General features: G+C 42.4%; 1 protein-coding gene across 2 annotated transcripts in view; it reads right to left on the bottom strand.

Moving 5' to 3' along the window:
* Nucleotides 1-2,729: 2,729 nt before the first annotated feature.
* Nucleotides 2,730-16,667, bottom strand: part of Wasf1 (WASP family member 1) — a 53,622-nt gene continuing 39,684 nt past the window's right edge. The window contains exons 3-9 of one of the 2 annotated variants that reach the window (XM_052163543.1): nt 14,412-14,546; nt 10,464-10,617; nt 8,998-9,115; nt 7,688-7,860; nt 6,643-6,822; nt 4,675-5,303; nt 2,730-3,636 (exon numbers count right to left, since the gene is read on the bottom strand). In XM_052163543.1, the coding sequence (XP_052019503.1) occupies nt 3,479-3,636; nt 4,675-5,303; nt 6,643-6,822; nt 7,688-7,860; nt 8,998-9,115; nt 10,464-10,617; nt 14,412-14,546 (1,547 nt within the window). In that variant the 3' untranslated portion in view covers nt 2,730-3,478. The remainder of the gene's footprint in view (nt 3,637-4,674; nt 5,304-6,642; nt 6,823-7,687; nt 7,861-8,997; nt 9,116-10,463; nt 10,618-14,411; nt 14,547-16,667) is intronic. The other variant, XM_052163544.1, reaches the window with a different exon arrangement.

Genomic DNA, 16,667 nt, shown 5'->3' with positions numbered 1-16,667 from the left:
GAGGTCACAGACACAGAGGGGAGAGGAAGGCTCAAAGAATCAACACAGACTTGGGCTAAACAACTAACTAAAGCCTGTCTGCTGGCCCACACTCATCCTGATTCTCCTGGTGGGGATGGACCCCGTAAATGTGGAGGAAATTCAGCCTTAAGAAGGTGAGCCTTACATGGTAGCTTTCATTAAATAAATAAAAAAATAAATAAAAAAATAAATAAAGCTGACCTCAGATAATTTGTTAAAAACAAAAAGCAAAACAAAACCCTCTCTCTGCAAAGTAGGCCGAATATCCTGTACTAAAAGCTTATTTTGACTCTACATTGGAAATCTGGCTTCTTCAGACATGTTTTTTATCGGCCAGAAATATTTTCCAAAACCGTAACAAAAGACTCTATAAACTATGAGAAATAAACACCTCTGGGCTTTACTGATAAACATATCTACCTTATTACTAGAAAATCTTTACCAGTTTTCTTTTGTATTTCCCTGAACTGTTCAAACTCCACACCATTAGGTTTAGGTGATTTGGTTATAATTAATCTTTGTGTTACACACACACACACACACACACACACACACACACACACACACACACACACACACAGAGGGCTGGAGAGATGCCTCAGTGGGCATTGTGCCTGCCACTTACATCTAAGGACCTGAGTTTGGGCACTGAGAGCCCATACATAGCTCAGTGCAGTGGTACGCATGTGTGATCTTAGCGCTCCTACATTCAGACGGGAGCTGGAAACAGGAGGAACCTGGGAAGCTTCCGGGCCAGTGAGCCAGGTGCATGCAGTAAGAGTGCATCTGCTAAACAAGGTGGAAGGGAGAACTAGCGCCAGAAGCTGTCTTCTGGCCCCCACATGTACACATGCCATGTGTGCCCTACCCCATATACACATGTACAAACACACACAAAGATTTCTTTAAAAATGCAAGCTACAACTTTTTAATTATAAGTACACTTAAGAAGACAGTCTTTAATTGGCTATATTTTAAGTTAAGTTTGATAACTATATTTTCCTAAGGCCAGAAAGGAACCTTGGTTTATTTAAACTCTTGTTCTAAACCTGTGGTTCTCAACCTGTGGACCAAATGACCCTCTCACAGGGTTGCAGATCAGATACTGACATTATGATTCCTCATTTACAAAGTACAGTTATGAAGTAGCGATGAAAATGATTTTATGGTGGGGGTCACCGGAACATGAGGAACTGAATGTAGAAAAGGGTCACAGCATTAGGAAGGCTGAAAATCACTGTTCTAAACTAAGCTACCTAAAAGAGTAAATCAAATCTTTTGTTAAGCCATTAGGAATTTTTTTTATACACAAGTTGAACTGCTACACTTGAACTTTGTTCATTATTTCTACTTTACAGAGATCAAGGTTATTTGCTAAAATACCTCCCACATTATCATGTTAGCAGTGACTTTGTAAATCAAGCACTCATTCCCCAACAGTGCTTCATGAAATATCTTGCCTCAAACTTAGAAGCAAGACAATAAGCATCTTTTTTTTTTTTTCGATTATAACCTCATGTGTCCGGGGTCAGGTTTGCCTGTTTACTACACGCCTGTAAGCAGGTGAACCTGGGCTTGGTGGCTTTAACACGGTCTCTTCTTGGTGCCATTCTCTCTGAGGGTTCTGACCTGTAGGACAGCCCAGAGATGGGAAACGGAGAGGGGGAGGGACATCCAGGAGGAGGCCTCCATGTAGAACTGGTCCAACTTCACTTCAGCCACATGCATCAGGTCAAAGCAAACCTTAGAAGTTCCCAGTTACAGGGCTGTGGGGACACAGCACAAATCCTGATGGTGAAAACTTGGCAACTGAACTGCAAGATGTGGATACAGGCAGGGCTGAGAGTGGGCTCACTTAGAAAACAAAGCAAAACCAACCAACTAACCAGCTATTCAGATAGTTAAGCAACCAACTAGCCAGCCAGTCAGGAAGCCAACCAACCAGCCAGCCAGCTAACCAGCCAGCCAGCTAACCAACCAGCCAGCCAGCCAGCTAACCAACCAACCAGCCAGCCAACCAACCAACCAGCCAGCCAGCCAGCTAACCAACCAACCAGCCAGCCAGCCAGCTAACCAACCAACCAGCCAGCCAGCCAGCTAACCAACCAACCAGCCAGCCAGCCAGCTAACCAACCAACCAGCCAGCCAGCCAGCTAACCAACCAACCAGCCAGCCAGCTAACCAACCAGCCAGCCAGCCAACCAACCAACCAGCCAGCCAGCCAGCTAACCAACCAACCAGCCAGCCAGCCCGCCAGCCAAGCAACCGAACTCCATTTAGTTTAGTTTTTGTTTTGTTCTACTGAGAGCAGCCCAGACTGACCGCAAACTCTCATCTTTGTCAGCCTTCCAAGCCCCAGACTGCTCTGCAGGAAAGCAAGTCACGGCTGGCCCTTCAGCATCTTTAACTCACGTAATCTCTCATTATCGGTGCTTCCCTGTCACCTCGCACGGATGCAATACCAACCACTTGTCATCATGCAAGGCCGCAGGAGTGGTGTCACACTGACAGCACGGCAGGCCGGGATGCTGAGGCCGTAGGAATGGAGACAGAATTGTGTAGCTGGCATACAAGTTCCCCTGCCTAAGAGAACATCTGACTTTTAAAACTAAGGGACTGATAGAGCTGCAGTTGCCCCCTGAAATCTCTCCCACGCTTCCTTCCCGACAGATCCATTCAGAGGGCGACACCCAAGAGCCTTTAAAATGAACCGTTTATTACATCGGATTGTAATTCTCACATTATGTAAGTTACACATATGCTTAATCTGGGTATTTCACATGGAAAAATTTAAACTTCTATAGGCAAGCAAAACTGTACCACACAATATGTAAGTGGGAAGGGGGTTCTACTAAACGGTCAAATAAGGCAGGTCTTTAAAAAACAATAAAATGGTAACAAAAGCTAACCATTCCTTTAAGAGAATTCAACACTACAAGCTACACGTTCTTTCTGAGTGTATTCATATAATCGAGGCAGTGTTTCTTCATTTAAAACATCAAGAAACGGAATAAGGCTCATTCACGGACAGAGCTGCCTTCAAGATTCCATTCTCAGTTGCGTTCTTCAAATTTAAAAAAAATAAAATCACAAAGTGCACAATTAAGGTATATCAAAAACTGAATCTGCTACTCTAATAACGGCTGTCCATGCTTAATACTTAGTAGTTTATTGGACCAAATTATATTTTTCCGGGGGGGGGGTAAAATTAAGATAAGCCACTGTAAAATATTTAGTTTGAAATATATGCTAATACTTTTCATAGAAATCAAAAATTATGGAGGAAAGGGTTATTCGTTATGAGGGATAGGAAGCGAAACACTGGAATGACCGAACGGTTTCAAAGAACAAGCGTCACGACGGACATATGCATTCAGCCTTGCAATACGGAGCCAGGCGGCTGGCTCACTCCGGCCAGTCTACTTCATCGAACCCCGAGCGAGTCACTGCGGCTGGCTCACTCCAGCCAGTCTACTTCATCAAACTCCGAGTCATCTTCCGAGTCACTGTACTCCACAGCAATGCGGCGAGACAGGATGGTGGCGACGTCGTTTTCGATCCGCTCGTGCTTGGCTTCCTGTTCACGCTGCTCTTCCACTTTGCGAAGCTGAATACCTGATAGAGCAAAGCCAGACCTAGCGCTTTAAATCAGATCCCCAAGCTGGCCACAATCCTTGTGGATTAAAACCAAAAGCATCTGAGTACTGCTAGTAGGAAAATAAAAGGCAAACTCCTCTAGAAACGAATGGGAAGGGATCGTATCTGAGTATTTAGTCTTCTGTTGCATGATCACCTGTAACTGGATACTGACCCACCCGGCTGAGACAGCTCTGAGTTTCTGTATTTATCCCCCATGCTCTGCTCTATCTCTCCTCAGAAGTTACCCAGATGACACCCTTCCATCACCTCTGTGGGCAAATAAACCCTGATGAACATATAGCCTGTGGCCCTAATGCCCCCTGAGCCTGAGGGAAGGCACTACTAATTCTGTGCACTCTTGACCCTGCTGAAGAAACAGGGTTAAGAAATGAATAAACATCTCCTTTCTGGTTTCTAAGAGAAGGAAGGACCTTAATCCTTTAGAAGCATCTGGCAAAACAAGTATCAATAATGCCCCAAATATATAGCTTCTACATTGGGAATACCATTTTAAGGAGTTAATATAGGTATCGGAGAGAATTTTTATCAAGTTTTCTGTACCATAGAAGTCCAACACTTTAAATTCCTTTTTTTAGACAGTCTCCCGTAGCCTTGGCTGGCATGGGACTAAGCGTAGGCATAGAACTTCTGAGTCCCCCACTGCCTCTCTTTCTCCAGTGTTGGGATTACAACTCTTCATCTTACGTAGCACTTGGGATCCAGCCCAGGGCTCTGCATATGCTAGGCAAGCACTCTAACCACTGAGCCACATTCCCAATCTAGGGCTGTGAACGTCTCATTCATTTTAAGAAACCCTCCTGGTTAAATTCTCTCCTGAAAGTCACTTAAAATGTAAGTTCTGCATGACCCTGTTTCCTAAAACCATTTGGACAAACACACGACCACCTAAACGCTTCTAAGCGTGAAACGTGGCAGTAGCATTGGGAGGTTCCCAGCGTCGCTAACGGTAACGGCGCTCTCCCCCTGGCACCGATCTCCCGGCACGGAGATTACCTTTTCGTATTGCTTCCAGAAGCACACTCCTTGCGTCGCTGATTACGGGCAGGGTGGATGGATGGCGCTTTGGCTCAGAGGCAGGTAGAACTTGTGATGGAGGGGATGGGGGCATTAATGGAGCATGAGGGCCTGGGGCGGCGGATGGAGCCGGATGGAGCCCAGAGGGAGGATGAGCAAGGGCTGCGACTGTGACGGGCGACGATGGCCGAATGCCAGGTGGAGGCAGCGGAGGCGGAGGTGGGGGCGGGGGCAGCCCCTGCACCTCACCTTGGGGCAGTGGGTGAACTGGTACAGTCTCACACACTGGGGCAGCTCGAGCTACTGGTGGAGAGGGCTGGACTAGAGGAGGAGCGATGGGAGGAGGAGCTGGGTGGAGAACTCCAGGGGCGATCTGAAGAGGAGCGGGAGGTGGGGGCACGGCTGGGGCCTGCAGAGGAGTGGCTGGAGGGGGAGGCGGGGGAGGGACTGGCGGGGGAGGAGTTGAGGTCATTGAAGCTCTTAGTGAAGAAGTGGACAGGGCAGATGGGAGAGGTGGGGGAGGAGGTGGGGGAGTGGGGCTCACAAACACGGCTGTTCTGCCTGCAGCTGGGGACTGGGGGCGATTCTCTATCAAACCTGCAGCAGAACTGAAACGATAGAGACATCCTAGCCGTTATTAATCAGAAAGCTAAAAAGGAACACAACTGTAGAAAGCATAAATGACTACCAGTAGCTACATCAACATAGACCCACTAACATGTTCTTATAGAAGCCTTAAATTATTTAACATTATTCCAAAGAATGAGAACGAAAAGTGTACAAGCAAAAAAAAAAAATTTTTTTTTTTTTTTTTTTTTTTTTTTTTTTTTTTTTTTGGTATTTTCGAGACAGGGTTTCTCTGTGTAGCCCTGACTGTCCTGGAACTCATTCTGTAGACCAGGCTAGCCTCAAACTCAGAAATCCACCTGCCTCTGCCTCCCAAGTGCTGGGATTAAAGGTGTGCGCCACTACCTGGCTGTGTACAAGCAAATTAATGGGCGATGCTGTGGTTTATAATAATCTAAGTTTGTAAACAGCCTCAACTTTGTATGCAACTCTCCTCAGGACTTTCATGCTTACTTCAGTAAACAGTGTTCAGTTCTACGCTATGACAGGGTGTGGCTGCAGTGACACCTCCCCGCTCCCTGACCACACTGCAGCGGCTGTAGTCGCACTGACAGCAGAATTTGGCTAATATGATGATGGTGTTTTTGTACCGAAGCTGTGAAGGCTTATCATACGTCATTTCAGGGAAGCCAATGCCAGCTCATTAAACATCACAAAAGGACATACTTTCTTCCTAAGCCCATTATACCAAATAAGCCAGTGATGCGAGGCTTTTGTGGTTTATCCTATTTTAAATTAAAAAATGGTAAAGCTGGTCTGTATTTCTCTACTAGAAAACCTCTTTAATATCCCTATGCTAGAAATTTCTGAGTGGGATCACATAAAATTTTAAAATAGCCTTACTGAAATACTGCTACAAGCAACTTTCTATTTTCTTGAAGTTGCTAATATATTTTTCTTAATATCAGCCTAACATCCTTAACCTCTATATTTAGAGCTTTGCTAGGTTGTAAACATCCATTTTTTTCTTTATAAACTATATATGACAATGCTAGTTAACAAAGCTGTTAATTATATACATGAAAATATTAGTCCTTAAAGCAGTTAGCTCAGTGTCCCCAGGAGAGCATGCCAGCTCTAGTCAGAGGAAAATAAATACATTCAGTGTCTAAAGGTGACTGGCTCCTGGTTTGGTAACCCGAGTTTTATTTTAAGTAGACATTTATGGACAATCTTTGGCTGCCTCCACACAGAGATGCTATGCTAGAACCCTGTGACAGAAAGTATTCCTCCACAAAGCCTAAGATGTTTATGACTGATCCTTCAAAGCAAAAGGCCACTGATGCGCAGGGAAGAGCGTTATGAGGCTGTCCCGCGTACCTGATGCAGGTGGGCGTGGGCTTCGCGTCTCCTGCTCCGTGCATCGGGGGAGGGGGAGGTGGCTCATGGGGTCTGACTAGGACCCTCTCCTCAGCTCTGGTTAGAAGCTCACTCATCTGACTGAACGGCAGGGCAGAGAGTGAGTACGACCCATCCATATGGTCCACGTATGTCTGTGGCCTTGGAGAAATACACAGCGTCAGTGTATCTGCTGGAATCGCTGCATCGGTGTTTACTGACTGCAGCGCATGCTGGGGGCGGAGCGGGGTTAGCAGGCGTGCACAGTTCATATCACGAAGTACTCAACATACACTGTGAATAGGCTAGACCTCACCTAAGTCTAACTCTAGCGGAAAGGCTTACTACGGTTTTTATTTTTTAAATTTCCATTCTTTCAGTTTAAGTAAAGCAGCTAGATAGTATCTCTTAGACATGCACTCTCTTAAAATAGGCCCCGATATTTTAGTTATGCCTCCAAGACTTTCATGTGTTTTCAAAAGAAAACATTAAGCTATTTTCCAATAAGATCAGTATGATAACATATGCATAGGTTTTTCCATAGAGGCTTGAACTCTGTCTGTTATGGTAGCGTATTACTTAGATAGGGCTCCTGGTCACTGAGAAAGGAACCAGATCTATCCCACATGTCTATAAAAGAAAGTATTTCTGTCTGAAATCCCTGACAGATCTGAATTTAGGGATGTGCAAAAGAAAGGAAGTCAGGGGACAGAGAAAGAAGAAAGTCAAACCTCTTCTTAACTCCTGCTTCATATGCAATAAAAATTAATACCTTAAAAATATTCCAGACACACTATTACGGCATTCTAATACAGTCTACCTGAAATACTAGGGGGAAGTTAAGCCTTCAGATAAAAGCTAAAACAAACCAGAAAAGTATACACTTTAAACTTTTTTTTTCCCCTACAAATGACAACACAAATTCCAAATATGAAAAGCAAAGACTTGGAAGTACAGAAGCACAGGTATTACAGGTAAATCCAATGTTTATCATGCACCGAAAAACAAACAAACAAACAAACAAAACCTTGTCTCAAAATGAGAGGCCGGGCCGTTAGCGACTTCGATATGCTTGTGTAGGAGATCGGCGTCATCCTCGGCCAGCTCCGGACCTTGGGCCAGCTTCTGCCATTCCCGCCGCCTGTCGTGCGGTGCCCTTGGTACTTTCTCTGGTTCATGAGGACGGTCTAGATTTTTCTGCTATAACAGATGCGATGAAACAAAGCCAAGTGGTAAAATGCTACATCCTTAAAAGGAGGTTATAAAAATTGAAATAAAACTCTAAGCAATGAAAATGGCAATGTCATCATAATATAGCAAAATTTTATTGTACATTCAGAGTTAAAATTGATGAGAGATCACTGTAATCCCAGTTTCTCACCGTGGTTTGGGAATTAAATCTCAAACTGAGAGATTAGATACAAAATAGTGTGCGCCTAGATTTAAAGCAGAAAGTCATTTGGATGGAAAAAGTCACTAACCCTTACTCCTATACCTACTTTGAATAAGTATCAACGTTTTACCAAGGATAGAACTGTCAACCCCCAGTCAAATAACTTAAGACACTAACGTATCTGTATGGGAAATGGCCAGAGATTAAAATCAGGGGAGACAGTATTGAAAGGCCTGGAGAAGGCCCAACAAATATCAGATGTCCGAAGGGACAAAGCAGGTAACATCCGTGAACAGAGCCTGCCGGGTATAAGATGGGGCGTGCTGTTAGGATGGAGCTGACGGGCACAGACATCTAAGGAGCTAGACTTCAGCACAGTGCAAAATCCCTTGCTTAGCAACTAAAACCTGTGCTCAGGAAGGAGCACGCTGGCCCGCCGGTCACCGGCCTGCTGACCCAGCTGGGATACCGGTGCACTGCCCAGCACATAAGCAAGCAACAAGAGGCCATGACGGGGACTGCGGAAAGCAGACACAGACAGAGGCCTGTGAAGACACACTGTGCCTCTGTGGAGCCCAAATAAGATTTGTCTCTCCCTCCCATGTGCTTTTGAAGTCATCAGATTTTAAGTGTGAAATACAGCAGAGCCCGGAAAGTTTATCAAAGTGGAAAGTGAAGGGCAACAGGCTGGCAGCGGGGATTTAGTCAGAACACATACCCTGCCGAGGACAGCTGGGCCTCGCGGTCTTGCAAAAAGACAATGGCTTAATTTACCAACTTCACACACATCTACTGACACTTTGTGATCTGTGTGGTTATAAGGACTATAATGCACGGACCCCACACAACAAGGCTGCCAAACGGTAGATTAACTGCGGTTCCCGGGCGTGACAGCACACAGATACATAAAACATGACTTCAAGTGCTGGAATCGCTTGCAATACCTTCTGCTTTCTCTTTTCCTTCCTCTTATCCTCTGTATCTTGCAACATCTTTTCTTTCCACAGATCGAAGAAATAAGAAGGATTGGTATAGAACTTCAGCCCTTCCTTACCGTCGTCCCTGGAAAACAGCACACCCAACAGTGGATTACGGGAGACAAGAGAAACAAGCAGACCGAGGCTTACCGCTGCCGTGCACGTACCTCCTCCCTCCCGACAGCACATCACACACACAGCGTGCGCGCAGCAGTGCCTGACCAGGTACGGTACACGTTAGTAATCTTGGCACTCAAGGCGAGAGACTAAAAGGTCACAAGCTTGTGGCCACTCCAGGTGACATTTTGTGTCTTAAAATAAATATAGCTAAAATAGAATATAATACTAATACATTTTTTAAAAAATAAATCAGAAAGGAAACTAAGAAAAACAGAAAAGCAGATTCTTTTCAGAGTTGACTAATAGTTTAAAGTACAGTTGTTCCTCAACTATAAGGCCCACTTTTGCTGAATACTAAATTTCAAAAGTCCTTTGGGAAAACCAATTAGAAATACTTCTGCCAAATCTCAAAGTCCGGAAGCAGGAGCATCACTTGGAACAGAGACCCTTTCCCACTTCCACTAGTGTTCTAAGAACTCACTAACTTACCAAATGCAAAGGGGTTTCCTAACTTTCAGTTCATTGTTAGCACTTACGTGCATGTTGGTCTACAGCTTCAAACAGCAATCTCATTATCATTTCTTCCAGGCTGTGTGCTGTACAGTACATCATAACCTGCCTATTTAACAAACCCTGGGGAAGAATTCCCAAGAAACACTGTGTAATTCTAGACTTTGCCAGAGTAAGAGGTGGAAAGTATTAAAACCTACATATTCACCATGCAGACAGGGCAGATGTAGGCTGGGAACAGACAGACTGTAAGGATGATGTCTGTCAGTACTGGGAAGCTTCACTTTAAAAAACAATATATGTGTGTGTGTGTGTGTATGTGTGTGTGTGTGTGTATGTATATGTATTAGATTTATTTATTATATGTAAGTACACTGTAGCTGTTTTCAGACACACCAGAAGAGGGCGTCAGATCTCATTATCGATGGTTGTGAGCCACAACGTGGTTGCTGGGATTTGAACTTGGGACCTCTGGATGAGTAGTCAGCGCTCTTAACTGCTGAACCATCTCTCCAGCCCTGAGCTTCACTTTCTTATGATTACAATTTAAATGAGAAAGACAATGGCAGCTCCCTCCACACAGATCCAAGGTAAGAGCTTTGCTCCTGGCTATTCTAATCATCCCTCGAACTGGTCGCCTTTTGTATGTCAGAGCCTGCAAAGCTCGTCTGAGAATAAAGGTTTAGTAGTAGGTAGGAAGGCCGTTCTCTGTTGGCTAGACTCAAAAGCTATTAAGTATGGGCGTGAATCAAGCATTTACACCTGGAGTGTGGGCAGACAGCGGGGTTAACTTATCTGCTGACCTGTACGGAGTGAGGATGTTGAGGGGCGGAGGTTGCTCGCACACGTCATACGTTTCCTGCAATGGGATGGGCAAAGTCTTGCGGTCGAAAAGCTGCTGATCTTGAATTGTAGAGCTCCGGAACGCCTTTCTCATCGTTATATCTTGCAAGGACACTAAAATAAAAACCACAAACTTGTCTTGTTTTCCTAAGACAACTCAGCCGAATGACATATTAATACTGCACATTTGTTTCAAAGCTAGTATGCCACAAAGGTTGTGTGCCTTAAATCAGGAGTCGTTCTAAATATTTTATTATTCTATTTACCCTTACCACTCTCGCCTGATCTTCTAGATGAGTTTTTAACATAGCTTTTGTTTTCACAAGCTCCAAAGCATTAGGACACATTTCCCATCAATATTTCCCTTTCTGATTTCTGTCTCTTCTTGTCCCCCCCACCCAACTCAAATCGTCTTTACTTTTCCGCTATCTTTTCCCATCTACCTTTATTTCTCGTTAGCTCATAGGCGGAAGTGCCTGAAGGGCCTAATTACCGGTGGCCTTCTGGGTTAAAGAGTGCCACTGTGCATACTATAAATATTACATATGGGTGATCTATATTAGTTATGACGTGACTCTTCTATTTGTACTATATCGATTTCAACCTAACCACACATTTTCGAAGACTGGGACTTTCTCGTACACTGGTGTCTGCAGTAACTGGTAGAGCCCTATCACATCTGTGGTGATTGAAAACTAGCTTCATTTTCTTATGTGCTTTCCTGCATATTTAAATAAGGTTTACCTCAAAATCCATCAACAGTGTAGTCTTGACATCTAGAGTGATTTCTTCACATTAATAACCTGGGTAAAGCCAGTACGATGGCTCCCAGCACTTGGGAGGGGAGGGCAAATTCACCACAAGTTCCGAGACTAATTCATAGACTCGAAATAAAACCAAAATCAGAAGAAACTACCTTGCATACTGAATATGTATTTGTATTGCAAGTACACAAATACAGTATCCAAAGCAATGCCAGTAACCAGTCACAGTTTTCAATCATTTTCCCTAAAATACCCTAACATTTCTTAAAGCCAGTTCATGGATATGTGAACCTGTATGCCACAAGAGGATGGCACTGCTCTGCAGTTGTGGTCACAGCATAAGTGCACTTCTAAGGTCCACACACCTGCTGTGACATGCCTACAAACATCAGAATACAGTTTAGAGCTCCCCCCACTAGCAGCAGAGCTCGGGAGATATTTAATGAGCAAATACTGTATGTGGCGGGTGCTTTCACTAATTTTCATGACATTTAATCTTTCAACATTTCAGTGAAAGGGAAATTGCCATTCCACCTTTAAATATGGAAAAGTTGTAGCATACACAACAGGTTCAACAACTGAGGCTACGCAGCCCACCAGAACAGAAAACTCGGATCTGTTCTTGAGGCTGGTTCTCGCCACAATACACTCAGCTTCCAGGCTACAGGAAGTGGCCTGTGTTTGGGGCGAGGATCATGACTCAGTCACTGCTAACCCCCCTCTCTACTTACCAACTATGAACCAAGACAGAGCCTGGTGCCAAATGCCCAAAGCCATTGGCGTGCAAGAGAGCAGCAACTTTTCTAGCTTCTAAGCAGACACCGTAACAAGAGTTCCTCCCACTCGACAGCATTTCGCATTACCTCAATAGTACTATACGCACAGTACGTATGTTAGCTCAATGTGCTTGTAATCAAAACTGAATTAAATATAATTGTATACATTTTTATAACATTTTTACACATTTTCTAAATTACACTGGCAGTTTCATGGTTGCTACCACTTAAAGATAATACAAAATACCTTTATTACACTCTGTATTTAATTATATGTTCATGTTCTTTTCTTTGAATTCCCTCTAAATTTTCAAACCCAAATTGAATCACAAATCTCCACAAAACAATTCCAAAACAAGTGTTCAGCTTTTAGATTTAGAATTTTTCTCCAGGTTTCATGTATTTTAAAGAAATAACAGAAAAAATAAAGCAAGTTACATATAATTCTAAAATAGTTATACTTCTAACCATTTATTGGTATCGATGCTTTCATTTTGAATTTTCCTGATGCTGTTAAGACATTTATTAGCACTTAGCAGTATGAGAGTAACCAGAAAATAAATGAAACTATCAAGAAAGAAAATCAATAAATGTATTTTAAAAGCAATAGCATTTTGAAATTAAATATTCATATATATGAAACGTAATTCGTATAAGTATTACTAGCATACATTTGTAACTACATATTGAAAATATTGGCATAAATTACATTTTAAAGTATTTATGATTATAATGTACGTCTCAGCAATAACAATTAAAGATATATTTCAAGAACTTTAAGGAACATGATTAAATGTATGCAAACATATTTCAAAGGAAACTTCTAAGAAAGACAATGTACAGATGCAAAACAGACATGTGACAGAGAGTTTGGACCCAGAACACAGGAAAACTCTTACAATCTTAAAATGGGCAAATGGACAGGGTTTAGAAGAAAAAACCTGGGGGGAGAACTGAACGGATATTTCTCCAAGAAAATATTCACAGGGCTCTAATCTTAATGTCATTAGCCACCAGGACCTTATGGAATAAAGCGGAAGGTGTCCTGGCCACAAGAGACCATTTACTAAGTCATTTGCTCACACACAGGATATGTTCAGAATAAGGACATCAGTGACGCGCAAGATCAGTGGAGAGACACAGGTGGGGTGAGAGAAGAAATGCAGAGGGAAACTCTTTAAGGTGTGCTAAAAATGTTCTAAAATTGACTGTACTAATAAAACTTCACTAAATACGCTAAAAAGACTTTACTGAACTGTATCTCAACTTCAATGGACGTGGTAAGTTACAGAGTAAGAAATACTCATTACATTATGTCAAAAGGAATTTGTTTAATCATCAAGATATTTATCCTAACATTCTACTCTCTGCTTTTAACATATTCTTTAACGTTTTCATTGTTTAAATTTAGATCTGTAACTTGAATTTGTATTAAAGATGTTATTTAGAAAAAAATTTGATGAATATATTATGAAAAATTCATACGAAACAAGTCTCTATAGCAGTGGTTTTCAAGTCGTGGCTGCAATTCCTATGACAGACCTCTGTCTCCAAATGAATGTTATAATTCATAACAGTAGAAAAATTACCATTATGAAGTAGCAATAAGGAAACTTTTATGATTTGGGTTATTGTAACATGAGGAACTGTTACAGTACTCAATACTAATGGGCATTAAGAAGGTTAAGAACCTATAGAATAGTATAGACATGAACATTATATTCGTTTCAATTTTTTATGGATTAAAAGAAGCAAAGGAATTCGTGAATTATGAACATCTCAAGGCATTTTTAAACAAATAGTTATTAACATGCAAGATATCTATCGATATCTATAGAAGCATGAATTCTGCTTTTACCACAAAAATTTCTACCATTACTAAACAGCAATGTTAAAAAAAAAAACAAAAAACAAAAACAAAACAAAACTCTAGTATTTCTGTTTTACTCTTAACATAGAACAATTTTGGGGGAAAATGTTCATTTAAACCAGGCAGTAGCAGTCAATTAACTATCGAGGTAATAGTTTAGCAATACTACACAAAGGCTCAGTAAAAGCAATTACAAACCTTAAGATTTCAGATACTTTTCACATAACTTTAGTTTCTCAGACAAAAAGTGCAAAAAGACTAAAGGAGAAAGAACTAACGAGTCTAATTAACATGTCTTTATGTCAGAAAATTAAGAGATGAATAGCATACACAAGTAGGCTGATGACTCTTACAGATAGTACACACATTTATTTCTGCACAGACACAAAGGTCAGGGGTAGATTGTATATTCACACATAATACTGTTGGGAGCACGCTCATCTCTCCCAACAACAGTTAATGCAACGTAAAGGAAAACACAGAAGGAGGGAAACTTACGTTCTTCCTCTTTAGGATCAAGTTGTGTGACACTAACAGACAATCGGTCCACTCGCTCTTGCAATGAGTTAACTCTGAAGGAAAAACTGTGTGCTTCATTGAATAATTCTCCAAAGATGTCTTCAGCATACTTACCTAAGCAAAAAGTGAAATACACCATGAATGTGACGGTCATCACCATTCACAGCAAGCAGTTTAGCAGCTAAAGGTGCTGTCTATTGCATTTGGATCTAACAAACTTTAAACTCTATCTCAATGTTACTCAGCACTGCAGGGGGACATTGAGGAAAATTGACTGTACACCCTGCCTTACTACTTCTGCTTGGTGACTTGGTTTGAAATGGGAAGATATTATATGCTTTATACCTTACCTTCCAGATGAGGGTAGAGAAGATTTAGATGTCAAATTCATACAAGTAACACATGCTTTTTACTCCATAATCAGCATTTATACATAATCTGCACAATCTGAGTTTCAAGCCAGACAGCAGAATCAAGACAGGCCACTGTCTCAGAAGACATAGAACTAATACTTGGAAGAGACATGTTAACTCGTCTTATTATAATTCTTTTAAAATCACCAAAAAGCTAAAATTCTTCCATTTTTTTTCTAGTCATGTACATCCTTATCACCAAAAAGTATAAGCCAGAAACCACCTGAAATCTTCTGAAGTTCACAAATTTTAAACAAGGATGATGTTTAAATAAATATGGGTAGCAATTTAGAAAGCAGAATAAGTTCAAATCTTTCTTTCATTCGCAATGGGACTCTGGCACCAATCCCCTCAACTGCTACACAAGGACAAAAGCATCTAGCTCAAAAAGAAGTTTTAAGAAAAGAAGGCACAAGCAACAAAATGCCTGGTTGCAACCTGGTATGAAATAAGATTCAGCAGCAGGCCATCTTAGTCTGAGCCCAGAAAAGAGGGAGGCGGCTAATGATGGGGGTGGGGCGTGCTCAGGGCGGTCCCAGAAGCATCCCAGAAGAGAGAACAGCAGTTAAGAAGCTATGCACTGATTTAAGAAATGACCTGGGTATAAATGCTAGAGATACGGAGATGAAAAATACTCCTTCACCTCTAAGAGATCAGGTTCAAACACAGAACCTTTTATACTTTGCATGTGCCTGAGATTATGAGCAGGTTTTTCCGATGCTGTGCTAGCTAGCAATTTGCAAAAGGGAGCCTCAATTAAGAAAACACCCCACCACTACCACACAAGCCAGCCTGTAGGGGGGTGGGGGGTGGGGGTTTCTTTATTGATGATTGATGATTCTTTATGGCCTCTGAGTCAAGTCCTGCCTTGAGTGCCTGCCCCAAATTCCCTCTGTGATAGACAGAGAGTGATATCAGAGTTCTAAGTTTGAGATAAACCCTTTCTTCCACAAGCTGCTTATGAGCAAGGTATTTTATCATAACAGCAAATGTATCAGTGGCAGAGACATTTGTATTTTTCTGGAGAGAGGGTCCACAGCTTGTCAACAGGTTTTAAAGGTCAGGGCAGTCTCCCCAATAAGTTTAAATGCCAGAACACCTCTGGCAGTATCATTCCATCTTTGTATTCCTTGTATTTCAAACCTACCTCCACTTTTGTCTCCAAGGAGAGGTAATAATGACCTTACCGTGTGAAACTAATGGGTTCCTACCTGAAGTTCACTGTGCTTACCTCTCTCTGCACTGTCACTATCTATGAGAGAAGAAGAAAGCCTCTCATAAAACACTCTGTCAAGTTACTCTGTTCTCCTAGTGAACACACCAGTTTTGCCCCCTCCTCAAAATTCATTCATTACAGGCCCAATTCAATCCACACTTCACCTAGCAAGCCTGCCTCAAGGCACAATCAACCTGTGCTTACCTTTTAAGTACAGTTCCTGCAATCTACAGTGCATTGGGATGTTAACCACATGCCTGATCATTCTTCAGAATGGTGTCTGTACTACTGGGATTCTTCAACTAAGTGAGATGTCATTTCGAGACAAGAGCCACAGGCCTTTAACATTACACTGAATATTCAGCCTCAGCTGTCCAATGCTTGGTCTACTAGCTTCTGTCTTACAAATCTAGTCCACCCATCCGCTCCTACTCACTAGCCTGTTCCCTCCCGGGAGGTGTGAATTAGACAGACAGGTCCCCAGGATTCTGTGCTGCAGGTCTGGTCTTTGGTGCAGTGGCACTGAGATGCTGAGGCTGGGGTGCAGTACCAGGTGACTGTCATGGCGATGGCGCTCAGAGGGCTCTAGTTCTGTTCTCCCAGACG

Source organism: Apodemus sylvaticus, chromosome 19, assembly GCF_947179515.1.
Source record: "Apodemus sylvaticus chromosome 19, mApoSyl1.1, whole genome shotgun sequence".
Lineage (NCBI taxonomy): Eukaryota > Metazoa > Chordata > Mammalia > Rodentia > Muridae > Apodemus > Apodemus sylvaticus.
Note: the sequence above shows the minus strand (reverse complement) of the source record. Positions and strands in the feature narration are given on the sequence as shown.